General features: G+C 32.3%; 1 protein-coding gene across 16 annotated transcripts in view; it reads left to right on the top strand.

The window, feature by feature from the left end:
* LOC129800324 (phosphatase and actin regulator 3) overlaps nt 1-19,304 on the top strand; it is a 227,358-nt gene that overhangs the window by 194,651 nt on the left and 13,403 nt on the right. For all 16 annotated transcript variants that reach the window (XM_055844636.1, XM_055844632.1, XM_055844631.1 and 13 more), the window contains 3 exons: nt 12,285-12,479; nt 13,565-13,876; nt 17,109-17,409. In XM_055844636.1, the coding sequence (XP_055700611.1) occupies nt 12,285-12,479; nt 13,565-13,876; nt 17,109-17,409 (808 nt within the window). The remainder of the gene's footprint in view (nt 1-12,284; nt 12,480-13,564; nt 13,877-17,108; nt 17,410-19,304) is intronic.

The raw sequence follows: 19,304 nt of genomic DNA, 5'->3' as shown, positions 1-19,304 counted from the left end.
CAATTTTGATATTATATGAATAAAATAAAAATTCAATTTGAATTTGATATTGAAATATCCATTTTCATTTAACAGAAAAATACAATTATAATCTAATTTCAGTTTCAAGTAAAATTAAGTAAGGGATAACATTTCAATCGATTGAATTTCACTAAATTGAAAACGTGCCAGCGACATAATTTAACAATAAATTCGAGAATTTGAACCATAGATCAAATTCATGAGCATAAACTGACAAAACTGATAACTACTTCTAATTAAAGATTATCTGATAAGAAACAAAAATTTATTCATGAACAGTATATCAATTATCTCCATGCTTCTTAGTCTGATACACTTTCCCCTCTTATAAACACAAGGAAAATTATTTTCACAATACAAAATGTAACCAGCCAGAAGTTTATCAGCTTTTGCTTGTGAATTTAAGGTTTTTTCTATCATCCTGTAGTAAAGAAAAGGGTCATATATTCGTATTTATTATTTTTTCTTATTGTGACGAGAGACAGACCAGGCTGTGTACAAATCAGTGGTAATGCCTTATTCGGCACACCTTTTAAATCAGTCAAATTTTGATTTCCGTAAATGTATACCGGTCCTTCGGACACAAAATTGGGTTGAACTAAATTTAATATGGTATTATGTTCAAAAGAAGGAGAGAGTGAAAGAGTAGGATAGTTATTTCCTTTTGAAAAAGAAAGGAATACGAATTTTGACTTTATGAAATTTTCCTGATCTAAAAGGTATGCTGAAGCCAAAGGAAATGAAATTTCGTCAGCCAAAATTCAAATTACAGTAGAACCACGCTATAGGCCATTGCTCTATAGTCCACAATTTATCGACCGTTGATTTCAAAACACTGATTTTAAGTTAGGTTATGTTTTTTAGTTGCAATGTTGTCATAATTATTTTAATATTTTTGGCAAACTTAATTGAGTAGTTGTGATAATTGTGATCCATAATGAAGAGAGCGAGGACAAGTACCACAATCGCAAAGAAAGTGGAAGCCGTTGAGCAATTTCAATACTAAAAATCGTTGATAATTTTAAAAAATGACATGGACTATAGTGCGACTCAAGTGTCAGATCTAGAACCAAATATGGACTATAGCGAGGCTCTACTGTATTGCATTTTTTTTGCAAGGTTTTGAATCTTGAATTTTGAAATTCATGAAACATCAAATGAATTTTAGTAAAGAAAATACAATGGAATGATTTATTTTACCTGCAACCACTTTAAATGCTAATTAATTATATAACACCCATTTTTGTAAAAATTTAGGTTTCGTACTGACCAAATTTTCATATTCTATTGACTAAACCACATGTGTGCAAAAACCGTTTGAAACTGAACAAACGTCAAATGAAACTTGTACGTCAATGGTCAAAACGCTACCTGAACAAATTTATTTTGACGTTTATTTGGTTTTAAACGGTTTTTGCATAAACCTGGACTAAACCTAAGATTTCGTTATTATTTTTGATTTTCTTATTAGGGTAAAGTGGTACAAGTTGGACAGTAGTACAAGTTAGACAATAATGGTACAATTTGGACAGGGATTTTTTGTCTTGATAAATTTAATACTTCATTTTTATTTGTATATTTTTAATGCTTTAGTTTTATAATTTCGTTCCTTGTACTTAAAAACAAATTTTGTACGGTATTTATCAAGAAAAAAGCCATGTCCAACTTGTACCGACGAATTGTCCAACTTGTAACACTAATTCCAAATTATATCACTTTACCCTAATTAACTCTATCAAATACATGTTTTATAATACGTTTGAAATATAAATTTTACGTTATACGAGATTCAAAATCTAAATACAAAATTAACAAAGTTTTAACCCAAGAGTTCCATATCTGTTTGATATTTCACAAAAGGACAAATGTACAACCCAAAAGAAATTATTTGACTGCTCTTTTGTGTACAATTTTAGCTGAACAAAGATGAAAGTTAATTTCATCCTAAGTTGATTTGGCGTGTGTAAATGGATATTTTTTTTTGACATTCGAGTAAATATAGACTTAAACTTTTGACTCTCATTGTATATGTAATATGTATGTTTCCACTTTGATGCTACCACTCTTCTTTAACTAACTTCAAACCAGTGATATTTTCAGTAGGTCCCCAAGGAATTCATTACACTTTAATGTGAGTTTTCTTGCCAAAATTGCTTTCCTTAATTTTACCTTGGTGGCGAATAAACATTGGATTTTTCTCCATGTGCGTGCTTTATATCACATTTTTTTTGCACTTCTTCAGCTATAGGACAAAGACAAACATAAAGTTTCTGCCATACCTTGAAATGCCCATCAAACTAGAAATCCCATGGAATATCTCGCTTTTACCGCGTTGAAGATTCAATGTGACCCAGATTTATTAGGATAAAACTGAGATGAAAGAGGATGATCTGAGATAGATTGTAAGTCACATGACGGAGGTATATATTGGAACTAAATATCGTATCCTTGAGAACTACTTATTCACATGGGAGGCCAAATATTCGGTTAATCACGTACCAGGACGATTCTCATCAAATAGTAGGAGTTTGTGGTAACATCGAAATGATAGAACATACAACTTATTTGATTGCCCCACATACAAAGAAATAATTCTTTACTTACTGTGTGCAATTACAGTGCCTTTTTGGGGGTCAGGAAGTGCCTTTATTATCAGGGTGCCTGCGTGAGAATCTTGTGTCTGTCAAAATATAAATAATCCTAATTCCCAAGATATTTGATTGTGGATCTTCCTTTCCTACTTTTCGTCTATTCGTCGCATAAAACGTGCCAAATTAACTGACAAGTGGCTTTTACTAATACTATAACCTTTTATGCTGAATTTTTATGAGTCTGCCAAAAGCCATATGAAAATACAAAATTGCAAACACTTTAAGTATTAGAGAGGGTTGGTATTTTAATTAAAGCTAAAATGATCGTTCTTGGACGAATTAAGGCCTCAAGTGGGATGATATTAAAATATGAGTTGCAAAAATTTTTATAAGTGTTGCTTAATGCCGCTATTATTTGGTCAATTTGCCCCTTTTAGCCACTTTTACTATGGCAATAAGGATTTAATTGTGTATGGCATTAAATAAATACAATATCTGTAATATTTCCATAGATATCACACTTGAAGATAATATGATCCTATTTGTTTAATAACGACACTATTTTTGGAATATTTTGAAAATTGTGGAAAGTGGTACTGACAGTAAAAATAAGTAAATTATTCTATAAGTTTTAAAGTAAATAGTAAAAAAAAATAAAAATTTGTCATTAATGTTTCTAATAGTGTAAGGGCCTTGACAGACCTGAGGATTAGCCGAGAGACGGCTCATCGTAATTTTATTCCAAATAATGGTTAAACTTCATATCCATTATTTTCCACTAAGTCGTCTCTCGGCTTAAGTCGTAAGTGTGTCTAGGGCATAAAATGAGGAAATTTGGAACCATTTACATTTTGGGACACATGAGATTTTCTCACTGTTACAGACGAGCAAAGAGAAAACAAAGACCGCAAAATGGAAGAAAAACACGTTTAAGAAAAAGAACGGGTTTCTTCCTTTTAAATCTCTAAAACAGTGAAAAAATCTCAAATTTCCCAAATTGTAAATGGTTTTCCGACTTACCCCATTTTACCCTACATCTCTTAGATCAATAAAATGGGTCCCGGTCAAAATCCCGAAAACCAAAATCCCGAAAGCCAAAATCCCGAACGCCAAAATCCCGAAAGCCAAAATCCCGAATTTTTAAAAGTGTCATAGCTACTCCCACGATTTCACTCGCGCTTGCTGGAGGCAAAGGGAAATCTTCTGTGTCTTGGAAAATTATTCTAAACATTTTCCTCCATATAATTTCATCCCTTTCAAGATTTTAAAAATTCGGGATTTTGGCTTTCGGGATTTTGGCCTTTTCGGGATTTTGGCGTTCGGGATTTTGGCTTTCGGGATTTTGGCTGCCACCGCAATAAAATATCATCAAATCGAAATTCACATCCTTTTCTATATATTCATTTTTTCGCACTTAATTAAAATTGTATTGAACGAAATTCAATTTGTTATAAGGTTCGAAAGACGAAGAAGCGCGCGAAAAATGAAATGAACGTATGCAAAATATTTGATAAGGACAAGGATGTAATTTTTGATTTTATGAAATTTTAACTTAAAAAGTTTGTTGAAACCATAAAACATTAGATTTTGGTGAACAAAAAATCTAAATCTATTTTTGAAAAACTTATCTTCTCTTTTCTATCATTTAGGGTAAAGTGGTACAAGTTGGACAATCAATGGTACAAATTGGACAGGGATTTTTTCTTGATAAATTTTGTACTTCATTTTTATTTGTATATTTTTAATGCTTTAGTTTTATAATTTGGTTCCTTGTGCTTAAGAACAAATTTTGTACTGTATTTATCAAGAAAAATGCCATATTCAACTTGTACCTGCGAATTGTCCAACTTGTGACACTATGTCCAACTTATATCACTTTAACCTACTATATTAGGAAAATTTATATCGGAAAAATTTAATGAAATCAAAATTCACACCTCTTTTAAAACGTTATTCATTAAAAGTCCCACTTTATCGCAGCCTTCTTCTTGTTATTATTCATTTGAACGTCACAATAAATTCCGTTTAGTTCAATTCAATTTTAAATGTGATAAAATGCGATAGACGGGTTAGACCCTAAGGAAGAATAACCTACAATGTGAATTTTGATTTCATGAAATGCTTCTGATATAAAAGATGTGCAATTCTTACTAGAGTACCTCTCAAATTTGAATTTTAGCTAACCACATTTAATTTTTTACTTCTCATTTGTACTGTGCTTCCTATTTTATTTTTATCTTGATATAAAATTAAATATTTCAATATTATATTAACCAGTGTAAGGAATTTGCAAAATTTTGCTGCAAAAAACGAATTCTTTTTGATTTTTCAGGCTTAACCCTTTAAGAACGATTGGGTCACCCGTGACCCAAAGAATGAAATTTTTCCTACGGCCTTCTAAAGCTGTATTTTGCTGTAAGAAGTTAAAAAAAAATTTCTGACCCTCGATTTTGGACTTTCTCGCTCTTAAAGTGTTAACAGACAGGTTCAAAATACTTTTTCAATCTAGTGTAACGGCGTTATCACACTTGCACATTAAAATTTTAATGTGATTCACATTAATTGTCGCTTGTGAGCGTCCAAATATGTTTTTTGTGTCTTTGAGTCACTTAATATTTGGGGTTTTTCTATTTATTGATAAAGAAATGGACTTGGACTGCAAAAATAAATTTAAATTTACCTAAAGCATAAATATTTTTCACATTAAAAAATTAAAGAGAAAATCGCATTAATTTTTCACATTAATGCTATAAATCAATTTATATCAAATTTTGCGGACCAAGTCTACCTTTTTATCAACAAATAGATCAAATTTTGAATATAAAATGATTCAAATACACAAATTACACATTTGGACTCTCACCAGCGACAATTAACGTGAATCATATTAACAGTTTAACATGCAAGTGTGATAACACAGTAAGAAGGAGTAATTTGTAATCATGCCTAATTTGGAACTTTGAGATTTCGTAACAGTTTTAGACCAGTTTTAGATGGTAAAGGGACAAAACGACGAAGACGTACTCTCGAATGTAAAGTCTTGTACTTCTTCGTGGATTTCTTTTTCTCTTTGACCATCTGAAATAGTAAGAAAATCTCTAAATTCAAAAATGAACATGATTTCAAAGTACCCCATCTTACACTAGATCTTAATCGTGAGAATTTGAACTAATACTTTTCGAAAAATATATCTTACTGTCCGAATTGAAGAATGTTTTTCTTAAATTATAAATATTTCAGCAATTAAAAAACTGAATTCTTCATCCAGATTTTTGGGATGAAAAATGATTTTTTATCCATAAAACTTTAGTTGTTTGAAATCAAGCAGTTAAAAGGTGTTTTTTTGTCAATATTTACTTAGGGGAGACCGGGGTAGAATTACGTACAGTATTAAGTAGTGGTATCTTAAGCCGTCTTCAGACTAGAGGTTTAGCCCAGTTCCAGCAGGTCTTAGAATCAAATATATTATTTGGATTTTTATAATAGGATTCTAAGTTAAAATTTTATGAAAAATATTGATTGATAAGAAGTTAAAGAAGTTAAACCATATAGCTAAGCCCTAGGTATGAAGCCCGTATTATAGATTGCCTTCGAAGGAATATTGAGGAAATCACTCTTTATTCTAAATATATATACTACCCTTACTATTCATTGAAATATTTATCAGCTTCATACAAACATTTTTTGTACAAATTATACGCAATCAAAAATTTCATTTGGTGGCTAATTCTACCCCGATTTCCCTACTGACAAAAAAAAAGGTAAAACCATAACAGAATAAACTATATTCCGAATGACATTTTTGATTGTAATGCCTCAATTATGCCCACGGCTATTTTAGTTATTTTTTTATGGTCTTTTAATTGAAAACATTCGCAAATAACTTTATGATGGACTTTATGCCTTATTTCTATTCAGAGACCGATGACAAAATAGTGTTTTTTTGGCAGTATGGTAAAATTTTTGCGTGTTCTTAAACGCACAATTACCGCTTGTAAATCAATCACCAGAAGATTGTTGTTAATCCATAAATCCTCAAATGTCTTAATGATTCCATTCTCAGGAGTGGCGCTGTATTAAATGTTTTATTGGCTTGTCGTGGGATTATTTTGAGAAAGGAGGGTGACCAATTAATAATGGTTGCGGTTGTTGTCCTCAATTTTCGCATCTTGGCGCCCATTTCACCCAGAAAAATTCCACATTCTCATCAAACATTCACATTAACAGGGGGAAAAAAACGCAAATACGGAGAGAAATGTGCGGGTCCAAATTCCTTCTGTCTACGCACTTTTATTTTTACCATCATTACTAAAAAGATGTGTTATTATCAATTTGCAGGAGGTGACAAGATTGTAAAGTTGCGCGTGTTATTTGCTCGTGGCATTCTAAAACAGTAGATAGAACAGCACTTCCCGCTCATGCTATAAATGTCGGATAGATTTTTATTTATATCACTCGATGTCCACCCCATATAAACCATCATATTCTAATACTAAAGAATTATCTCAATGCGACATGAATGTGGAATTTGGCCAATTTGAGGCGATCGTCGATGGGGATTTGACACAATTTTCTAAAATTAATCACAATTAATTGAGGAGAAAATAGTTTTTCCTCATTAATTTTAGGACACTCTCTTTCTTTCATGTCACATGTGATCACGCATCTTTGTTCCTTTTTATGTCCCATGTCTGTCAATCAAATGGGTAAAAAGGTGGATGAAAAATAAAGATACTTGAGTGATTTGGTGAATGGAGAAAAAAAAACCAACGCCCAATCATCCAAAAAAGATACTGGGAGAGAGGAAGTTAGAAGGATTCCGAAGGAAAAAAAACCGAACAGTTGTGTAGTCTTCTTTGTGTGTGAATGAGAAATTGAGAGGAAGGAAATTGAGGGAAAGGCAATCAAGATTTACGGAAAAGCCCAAGAGAGTGTTTTTCTTCCTACCTTTCCTGTACTTAAGTTTGGCAGACAGATTCCAAATGTACTTCCCTATCCAGGCCTAAATCGTGAAAATTTAGAATAAAAGGTTGCCAAAAAATATAACATTATCCGTATTGAAGGATGTTTTTCTTCAATTTTTAATATTTCATCCATTTAGAGCACATTTTTGAGAGGTGTGCTTTCCCAAGGATAAATTTTTCATCCCTATCTTTGGGATGATAAAAAAGAACTTTTGTCCTGAATATTAGGAATTTATCATGTTTTGAGCCTTGACGAATTGTAAAGAAATTTAACGTTGATTTTTTTTTATTGAATCAACGTAGAATTTCTTTTGAAATTTCCAATCTCGTAAAATGAGCCAATCTATCAAATTAATTATCGTAAAGTTTAAGTGATGAAAAGTTAATGTACACGCACCATAAAATTGCTTGTTATATTTGCCCGAAATTCATCATCAAAATCAACAACAAACTCTCTTTCAAAGTTAAGTCAAAGTTCATGGTCATCGATATGGAATACCATCTTGAGAGAAATAAGCTTCGTACAAAAATGATATGAAAACATCGTAAAGAATATTAAATTGAATACTGTCTCGTCCAGGGTTTCATTTTGCAGAAATGGTCCAAGAATGGTCCAAAAGTTACTTATATCAAAAGAAATATGAGAAAAAAAAATTTCCTAGAATCATTGGCTTTTCGCAAAACACTTCGATGTTGTTGGTATTTGGGGTGAGACATGGAGACGCCTTGCGTTGATGGACAAAAGTCCTCTTATCACAATGTCTCCCCAGTGACAATCACAAGTTAAGTAAACTCAAAATCACTCACACGACACTCCATTTTCATAGGGTGTTATATGTTTCTTGGGGTGCGCGATGGACAAAAAGTTTGGGTGGAAAAGAAAGTGGTGGAGAGTAATAAAGACACACCATATTTCTGGTCGAAATTGCTTTCTTCTCCTCCATCATAGCGCTCCCTTCCTCAGCACCATTTTCTATATCCCCGAGCCAGACACTGACTGGGATGACGGAAGAGCCACGTGGCGTATTTTTCAGGGTTGGGAAGAAGGATACCCAGCAAAAACCTTGGATGGTATATAAGAATCGTTAGATTGTCATTTAATGTAATGGATTTGGGTATTGAGGAGGATTTTGGGAGATTGTAGGGAAAAGTGCGTGATGGCCAGAGGCTGAAGAACTACCCAAAATTCCTGCCATGAAATTACACATAAATATTAAATTGTTTTATATCACAGCTTGAATATTCAACTTGGTGTTGTGTTGATGAGAAAAGTTTCTCTGAAAACTTTTCTGTTGATGTTTCTTATTCTTTAAAAAGCTTAAAGCTATTTGAAACTCAATGATGTTTCCTAATTAGCCAAAAGGTTATCATCCAAAGTATCGTTTTATAAACGAATAACATAAACTAAAAATCATATTTGAATTTGAATTTATTTCATCTCATTCTTAACCTTTCCCACCTCCCATGTGTCCACCGCCGTCTTATGCCCTAGACACACTTACGACTTAAGCCGAGAGACGACTTAGTGGAAAATTATGGAAATGAAGTCTAACCATTATTAGGTGAGATTCTTAACAATCTCACCTACTATTTCGAATATAATTACGCTAAGCCGTCTCTCGGCTAATCCTCAGGTCTGTCAAGGCCCTTAGCGTTGATTCCAAACTCCAGGACTAAACGGTGGAAATGTCCTTTTTCTGGTTGTATGTTTCGGTTTTACAGTATGTTTTACATTTCATTGGGGCTAGGCCAGTCAAAAAGAAAGAACAAGATTGCCAAGCTAATCTAATCAACTGTACGGGAATTTAATTTTAACCTAATTTCATAACTTCTTATAATCACCATTTTGACAGTCTTTTTTTTAATTAATATTTGAACGATTTGAACCTATGAGGAATTTCGACTTTTTTCACGCCAAATCCAGGTATTTTGTGGTTGCAATTTAACCTCAAAATACATTTCATTTAACTATAATTTTTGAAGATAAGAGATAGAATAATTTAATTCGTTATACGGTTATACTAAAATATCATAAATAATTTTTCTTCACGTCCAAAGTGACAGTTACTCTTAGAATTTGGATAAAGACACATAAAACTATGATAAATATTTAAAAATAAAGAAGAACTTCTCACTCATTTGAGGTTAGGTAGTTGTATAATTGTTCTTTCAAATTTAATTGTCTTTTTTACGAAATGAGGTTACCTAACCTAAAAATAACTATTCTAAATAAAACATTCGGAATAAGTAAATTATATTATTAGACAAGATCTGAGTATCTAATTAATTTTTTTTTCATGAAAATTTTATGCAATTTCGAATACAAATAAATTATAAAGGGAGGAATGACTTCAGTATGCTTAGTAAATTGGGGTTAAGTCTAACATAACCTATTTTTCAAAAATAGCCAGCTGATTGTTTGCATGGTATAAATTCTATTTTGCCATTTGATACTTAGGGGGAAGTGGGGCACATTTCAAAGCGGGGCACTTTTAAAATTGGGATTTTTCACTTTTAAGTGGAACTGAGCTATATCATAATGTAATTTAGCTTCTCAATCTGTTTGTGTACCTAAACTAAACTATATCACTATGAAGCTCAATTTTATTTAAAAATAGGGGAAAAAGTGCCCCACTTGCCCCTAATGAGTTCCTTAAATATTTTATTGAACAATAAAAACTGTGTTTAATGCCTTTCACAAATAAGGCCTAAAAATTGTAAATAAAAAATATAAATCCATTTTATTTACCTCTCAAATAGTCTGATTAATAAAAAAGTACATCTTATTATTTGAGGTTAAGTCCAACATAACCTCAATCATTACAACAATTTACTCTTAAAGTTTACTTATTTCTAAAGATAATACAGAATTAAGATTCTCATTAATAAATTGGCAATCATTGTGCCATTTTTCTTGATTTTTTTATTCTTTCTTCTGTTGAGATTTTTGTCACTTTGATTTATATTTTTCGCAAATAGGAGAGAATACCATAAGAACCAAACGCAATACATGAAAATTTTTGATATGGGTTTTCCTGCTCAGCATTTTTGCTATTTCTGAAAAGGGTGAGGTAGACAAAAAAAAATCGGGAAAAGCCGATGTTGAAGGCATATCCCAAGATTTTCCACTAACGTGACACTCTTTTAGCCACAATCTGACAGTGGTAACTGACAGACAATCCAGAGAGAAAAAAGAAAAACAGAAATAAAGTATTGTGTGAACGATTTTCAAACAGGAGGTTTTCATTGGCAGAAAATATATCGACAAGCTGTGAGGGATGTGTGAAGTGAGAAAAAAATGTGATATCTTGGGAAATTGTGCTAAACTCGGAACCTTCAGTAAACTGAATGATATGTGGGTGAAAAAATTCAATTAAATTCAGCTCAAACACTTTTCATGATCAGAGAGAGAGGGGTAGAAATTAATTAAGGTAATACAAATTTCCTGTCTGAAATTGCTTTGGTACTTTCTTGGCACCACACACTTTCTGATGAATTTTTCTCAGGAGATGGCAAGTTCCGGTTTTCAGGAAGCAACAACACGCCAGTAATCTCGTCATCTTAGCTTTTTCACTCTGTTTTTGGGGACTCTTAGGAGGGACGAAAGAATGCGAAATCCGAAGAAACGCAGAATGAGTACAGAAATATAATTAATGATCATCGCCTGTTGGCGTCACTTGTTGGACTACGGCGTCTGACGATGACGTCGCTATATATAAAGCATGGTTCTATATAACACAAATATTGCCCCACGAAATTTTTCATACCACAAAATAGCGTACAACACTAGAAAAACTCACGTCAATAGAGCTCGCCCAAGTTCAAGCGCGTGGAAAGTGGTAATGGATAAGTTGGAAATCACTGAAAACGTAGAATGGGAGAACTAAGAGTTATGGGATAAATTTCTCACAAGCAAATGGAGAGGAAATGGTCAGAGGAAAATGACTGCATAAATCTCTCAAGATGAATATTTGCGCAAAAAAATTCAGATGAGAAATTTTCCTTTTGCGCTTTTATTGATATTTCAATTAGGAGCGCGACACTGGCCTTGTATTCTTGGATTTAGTATGATTTACAAATTACGTCGCAAATAATTAAATTAATACATATAACCGTCAAATTGCTTAAATATTTGTTTGATTTTTTTCAATTTAACGATCACCCTTCGCAAGGATTCGGAAAATTTCGGATGTCAAAGTTAAACATCAAATTTCAGTTGTCAAAATTAAATGTCAATTTTAAAATTAACAGCTATCCAACTAAATAAAATGCCAAAGTCCTTGATATAAAATATTTTCATGAAAATTTATTAACATGTCTGCAGCATTCCACCATGAAGATAATTTCATTCAGCACTCGCATAAGTACAACAAGCTTTTAAACAATTATTTTATCAAATTCTCTCTTTACTTGTATCTCATCTGCGAAATTATAATGTTTCCACGAACTTGTGTGGGCGAAGTGATGTAAAATTAATGGTGAAAAAACACATCACGTGAATGTAAGAAGTTGTGAATGGAAATTTTCTCTTGAATGAATTTCTGTGTCTGCAATCAAAACATTTTTTTGGATGAAGTTGTGTTGGGAAAATTTGAGAAAAATTCTCACTCCCTGTTTATTTTCATATGAAACGAATATTTTATGTTTATCCTTATGGGAAAAAAATGTATTTTTAATAAAAACTTTTATTTTCTCTCTGTACTTACAGAACCGAGGAAAGAGAAGACTGACGCTAATGCCGGTGGTAATGCTCTTTCACCGAGCATAGAACAACAATGTTCTGGTCCCCTGCCACCAGGCAATGGGAACAGTGGAAATGGTGACAATAACAAACCAGAGCGTCCAAATTCTCTGGGTCCCACAAAGCTATCCAGGAGGATAATCTTTTGCCATGGGGATCACTGTAAGTTCATTTAACGATGTTTTTAAATTTGAAATTAAATTACTGAAAAAAAATATTTTGACATTTTGCTGGAGTTTTGACGGACTGTCAGAATTTTGACATAATTTTAAAATTCGCTGACAATCCCTAAAAAATATTATTTTTTTATTTAAAAATTTGATAAAGTTAAGAATGGATTAAACTTTTGACAATATTATTCGAAATATTGACAATTTGTCTGGCTATATGAACCCGACCCGTCAAATAATTTCGTCAGATATCTTTAAGATTTCTGCAGAAAATATCTACACCTCTGCCGAAAATCTGCCGAGAAATCTGTAGATATTCCTACGAATTTTATTTGGGCTTGGGACAAAATTCGTCAGAAAATTTTGCGGATTTTCTGACGAATCCCCTGGTGCATACTCTGACGAATTTCTTTAGATATTTTGCCGATTTTCTGTAGATTTTTCTACATTCCAGACTTTTCAGACAGCTGTGTCTGAAATGATGGAATATTTTTCACTGAAGTTTGCAAAATTCAATAGAGTGTTTCTTAGTGATATCACAGTGTTTATATAAAATAAAGAATTCTACGACGCCGTGTTATAAGTAGAGAATAGTGAAATGATAACTTTAAACACAGTATCGACCTAAATTTCGCGTTTTTGTATCATTCCATGGGCGATTTTTAAGAAATTAGTATTTTTGCTTTCATTTTTTTTATTTATCTAAAATGTTTAATCGGTAATGCTTGTTAAGCAGAGCATACTATTTTCTTTGTAACTTCTACAGTTTCTTGATAAATCAACAATATTTTTGTTGAGACAATGGAGACCATGCAGATTTCTTATGCAGAAATTCTGCCGAGAATTTGCAGATTTTCGGAAGAATTTCTGCCGAAAATCTACAGATTTTTTCTGAATGTACTAGAATATACCGTTACAATTCAAAAAACCTCCGAGTAAAATCGGCAGGTAGAGCAATGATTTGACGGGGAGTGAGTCGGACAGCCTTACATAAAATAGAAGAAGAAGAAGAAGAAGAAGAAGAAGAAGACAATTTGTCAAATTTTGACAAATTTTGCCGTTAATGCTTTTGTTTAGATGGAGATCAACAGCAGGGCGGTATTCGTGGACCAACACCTCCACCATCTGCCCAGCAGCAGACGCCCTCGGCTGATGGACAGCAGCAGCTGTCGGCGCATATCCTCCTATCAGAATTGCCGGAACCACCGATTCCCGTGTCAGAGATTGGACCAATCCCACCGCCGCCCATGTTCTCAACGCCGAGTCCCACACTGATAGCCGGACGGCCGCACGGGCCGGGTGTTCAGATGCATGGCGGCGGCAACAGCTCGAACGCCGCCGGCGGTATTCACAACGCACAACTCGAGATGGCAGACTACGATTATGACGGTGAGTGATGAGATTTCTCAAGAACCTTCATAGTCATCTGCACTCAAATATTTCGTCAGGGGGTGTTTATCGCGTGATGATTTAAAAGGGATCTATTGAACATTTTTTGTAGGTTCGGAAAATCAATTTCCAGTTAGTTCTTACAAAAACACATAAAACAAAAATTTTCATGACACTTTAACTTGAATTTGTAAAGCTTTATGAGTTCAAAATAAGAAAGTTCTACAACACATTTGAATATGAAACTTTCACAAATTGATAAGCCTGATTATCCTTAACCTGTCAAAAGTCAGGTTGCTTGAACCTAACTTTTTGCCCCCTAGACGAATATTTTCAATTTTTCAAAACAGAAAAATAGAAAACAATTGCAGTTTTTTATGCTACTTATGTCAGGAGCACAATAACTTTTGTTTGTAAGCATGTTTTCATAATTTACTATGAGAGAGAGCGAGATGACTAGATCTACGTTTCATTCACTCTCACTGAAATGTCAAAATATGTTTACAAAACAAAAGTTATTGTGTACTGGGCATTATACGTGCATAAATAACAATTTCCGTCTGTTACTGAAGTAAGGTTATAACCAGTTTGAGTTACTGAGATTATAATTCCTAAGTAAATGCTTGCAATATACATAAAATTTATTTAAGGTTCTGATTGGTTTTGGGTTAGTTAGGAAAACGTTATTAAATACCTAAAATTTAAGATTAATCGCATCATCTTGGGCCTTTTATATTTAGAGATTAATTCAAAAAGTTTTAGGTTATGTTAGACATAACCTAAGGAATTCCAGCATTTTTTTCTGCAAAATAACTTTTAATGGGCATGTACAAGAAATTTTGTTCAGTAGCTTTAATGAAAAGGAAAACCATCATAAAAGTTTAATAAATTTAAAATTTTTAAACACTAACCTCAAAAACATAGGAAACTGTGATCATTAAAAAAATCAAATAAAAATGATTGCAAAATTCTAACATGTAGAAGAAAATTGAGTGTTGCATTGAACCTATTTAGGATTGTCTTGTTAATAGATGATTTAAGTTTGTTTAGGTTATGTCATACATAACCTCAAATATAAAATAACCCATTTATAATAATTTTGTTTCAATATTAGGCAAAATTCAACTTTGAACATGACAGTAATATATAAATATTAGTTCTCTTATTTCACTTAACAGTTATATATTTTTTTTTATTTCTTGCTTTATTTTGATCATTAAACATAACCTCTAAAAATGATGACTCTCATTGCTGAGAGTCATAATTCATGATTCTCAAGAAAGTTTTAGGATAATTTGTTACATTTTTGAGTTTGGAATTTATTAAGTTTTCATTCTTTTTTTCAATTACTTTTATATCTTTGTTACATGTAATTTCAAGATCAGAAACTTTTTAGGTTAGAATTCTTTTGGTGAATGTGAAAAATATGATTAGTTTTATAAATATGAAAGGGACTTGCTAAACATGCTGCACTTTCACCGTCATACGAAATTTATGATATTTTTCCCTCCAGTGTTATGTATTTTTTGGGGTTATGTTCAACATAACCTTATATTCTGAAATACCGTCTGCTCCCTCTACCATCAAAAGGAAGATCTAAAATATAATAATATCAACTTATGCAGCTTTTTGAGAATTATTTACGTGCTTTATAATTTTTAGTTTTAATGCTAATGTGACTGAACGCCCCCTGAAACATTTTATTCCTATCATCATACACTCGCAATGAGGCTTTTTCATTTCCGCATTTCACTTGGCGCTACAGAAAATTCTACGTGATTTATTTCCCTCACGATCATCGAGATTCTTTTTGGCTCCTACCACAGAAGCATTAGAATTCAAGTGCAAAAGTGTCTCGAGGAGAATTGATTGCAATTGTGATGAAGTGAATTTAAGCTTCTTTTAAATCTCCTCCGAGCCCCTTGCCATCCATATCATCGAGACAAAATCAATTAAAATGAACAATTTTAATGGAGAAGAAAACTTCAATTGAAAAACTTCATTCCATTGAATTTCGATTAGTTTTTCACTTGAATTGGTTTCTCGTAAATGCACCCCCTCACCCTTCTCCCTCAAAAATCTTCCTCCTTGAGTATTATATCTTGTTTGAGATAGTTTTAAGGGTAATGTGCAATCCCAATTTTAATTAAATCCGACATTTTTGTTCTTTTCTCCCTATTTTTTTCTTTCTTCAATATAGTAAGCTATTTTAGCATGGAACTGAAGCTAGCAATCTGCAAACGCCAAAATCTGAAATGCATAACATGTATGTTGAGTTACTGAAAAACAAGAAATTTATTAAAAAAAAAATAAATAAATAAATTTTCTAATTTAGTGAAAGTGACCAAAATTGCACTAAATCACATGTTGTTTACAAAATGCTGCTATTTTGATCTTTGTTCACTAATAAAAGCCACCCCATTCACTCAAGTTATTTCAAAATTCATCTGGTAGTAAATTAATTCTCTGAAAGTTTATGTTTATTTATCGTGATTCATTTTATTGTTGATGTAACTTTTGAAAATGTTCAAGCGGAATTTTCACATTTTGTTGAAAATTTTACCCAAAAATATTTATAGAACACAAAATAATAATGTTTATTTAAAAATTAAATACACAGAAAAAATAGCGTTGAATTTCCACCATTTTTTCACTCATTACTTGTGTTTTTTTTATTAACACTATTTTTTTTTTTGTACTAATTTAGTGTGTAGATTTCTGTGCACAGTTGCTAACGATGGAAACATTCATTAATTTGCCTTTTCACTTGAAATTACCGAGCAAAAGGAGAAAAATAATTTTTTTTAAATGAGTCCCATGGAATCCTCAAAATATTCACAATTTTGCTGTAGAGGAAGGTTTAACATGGAGCAGCAAATTCACTCAATTTCACCTGAAAATTAATCGTTTTATGTGGCATTTTCATACACAAATTTTCAGTTCATTTACTCGTAACTGCGAGGCACAAAATTTAATTTTTTTTATATTATATAATAACATTTTTGCTGACACTGTGAGTACAAAATTTCACATTGAGAGAACTTTTCACGATCAAAAGAAAATTTGCTCAAAGGAGTTATTTTCTCACAAAATTACAGTAAAAAAAAACAACTCCTCTTTTGAAAACAGTAGGAGTTCTATGAATTACACAAGAGGCAATATTGCACAATTTATGAAGTACTTATTTTTAAATTAATTCTTCAGAATTTTAATGAAGAATTTCTTATCCCAGATCAAGATGAACTCGATGGGGAGGATTTGGATTCAGATGAAGAGTACATGTTCCATATGAATCAACCAAATCCAAACATCGATACGGGACGTGTAGAGGAGATTCCGGCCAAGGAGCCACTCTTCAATGCTATTCCCTTGAAATCGGCGCTAAAAAAGAAGGTCAGCAACTCGGGAAATGTCGGTGGTGGTAGTGGGAGTGTTGGGACATCAACAGGATCGAGTCCAGGGACTCCAACACAGGACAACAATAGCAACAATCGTCCATTGGTTGTTCGGCAAGAGAACAATTCATCTCTCAAGTAAGTTATTTTCACTAGGAATTTACTGTTTATGAAGTCTCTCTTCTTCGGCCTATTTTGGAAAGTTTCCAAATCTATGGTGATGGTTTTCTCTATACAAAAATACTAAAACTAATAAGATGAAAATACTTTGAGACAAATTGCCAAAAACAAACTACAACTGTAGATTAATTCAGCCCTATTACATCTCAATCAATTAGGAAGTTGTTTGCCAATTTCATTACCTAATATTAAGTGCTCTACTATAAAAAAAACTAACAAATATAAAAAATACCAAATATTGAAAATTTTGGGATTGAAAATTACTAAAAAAAATGGATGAGAAATGGAAGAAAAAACATAAGATATTTACCAACGTTTTTCATTGAATGTTTTAACGTTTAATAGATGCATCATCTATTCCAATCTTGCCTCAAAATTGTCGACATTTGAAGGTTTAAAATGGTCCTATCGACTAGCTTTAAAATTAGAAGCAATTTAAAACTGTTCCACACTTCCATTTCAGCTTCGTTGAGTTTATAACTTAAAGAAATTTGACACTGTTTAAGGGGTGGCAATGCGTTCCAGGCTTTGTGAAATACTTGAACTCGTCACTTAGTTGCTATACGTCAAAAGCCTCAAAGGTATTTTTGCATCATTTATCGTTTACCGGTTCTCAATCGATTTAAATCAATTTATAAATCACTAAAAAATTGCCCAAAATTACCTTAAGAATAATATAATAATTGAATTTCGGATAAAAATTACTTATGGATTATGGATTGGTTCACTACCGGTTCATAGCCGATTGGAACCGGTTTTGGCTTGTTTGGAATTCCAAGACCTTACCAATGTGCTGAAATATAGTATACCATTTGATTAAGAAATATGCTATCTATAGCCTTTTTAACCTTTGACCTTGAGAAATCGTTATTAAAAATGATTCAACGCTATTGAATTGCCCGACGCGTTTTTAAACAATCTTAAAAAAACATGATTTTGGAGGGAAATGAGAGGGGTTGAAAGGAAATGAGGAGCATGATAATGGTCCCAGGATCGACTATAATGGGGGGTGGAGGTCCCCCGAAGGTTCCCTCTATCTCTAACCGTGTGGCCTCTAGGCCTACATCTGCACTGACAGACGGACAAACAGCTTGACATCAAAAACCTCGACACTTCAGAGATTTCCAAAATTCTACCAAAATACGACCCTTAAAGAAAACGAAACATAATAACTCAAAATCGAGGATTATGTATACTGCTCTCTCTGTGGAGTTTGAGCAGTGAAAAATTAGAGAGTTTCGTCTCAATTAATTTTAAAAATTCACCTTTAAATTCTGAGATAAATATTTAAAAGTTAAATCTTTAAATCGACCTTTAAAAGATGATTTGGTTTCAACAAAAGCTACAAATATTACGATTGAGCTGTAATGAATATGTCAAAGTTCTCTAAGTTAACCTTAATTTTGAAACTGGTTTTGAAAATGATGAGACTTCTAATTAATATACAATATTTTTTAGATGATCTGGTATTGTGTTTATCAAGCGTGATTAACCTTTAACTCAGAATAAGAAATCTCCTATTTGTCTATTAATCCATAACCTTTTTTTTATATTTAGAAATTTTTAAATTTGATACAAAATATTTAACAAACATCTTCAAGTTTCCGCTATTTCTGAATTGACGAGCTTTATGCTGACGTTTCTGATATTAAAATAATAATTTAGCTATAACAGTTTTCTTCCTGTAAATAGGATTGGACAATGTAACTTTTTACTGAAATTTTAAAGAAGTTGTTGGTTATGTTTATTTACAATTTTTGAATTTTTCAAAAACCAAAAAAAACAAAAACAAAAACGACCAGCATTTCTTATTAGTTCCGAGTATCCTTTTAATGTAATCGTTCCTCTGGAAA

The sequence above is a fragment of the Phlebotomus papatasi genome, chromosome 2 (genome assembly GCF_024763615.1).
Source record: "Phlebotomus papatasi isolate M1 chromosome 2, Ppap_2.1, whole genome shotgun sequence".
In the NCBI taxonomy this organism is placed as follows: Eukaryota; Metazoa; Arthropoda; class Insecta; order Diptera; family Psychodidae; genus Phlebotomus; species Phlebotomus papatasi.
Note: the sequence above shows the minus strand (reverse complement) of the source record. Positions and strands in the feature narration are given on the sequence as shown.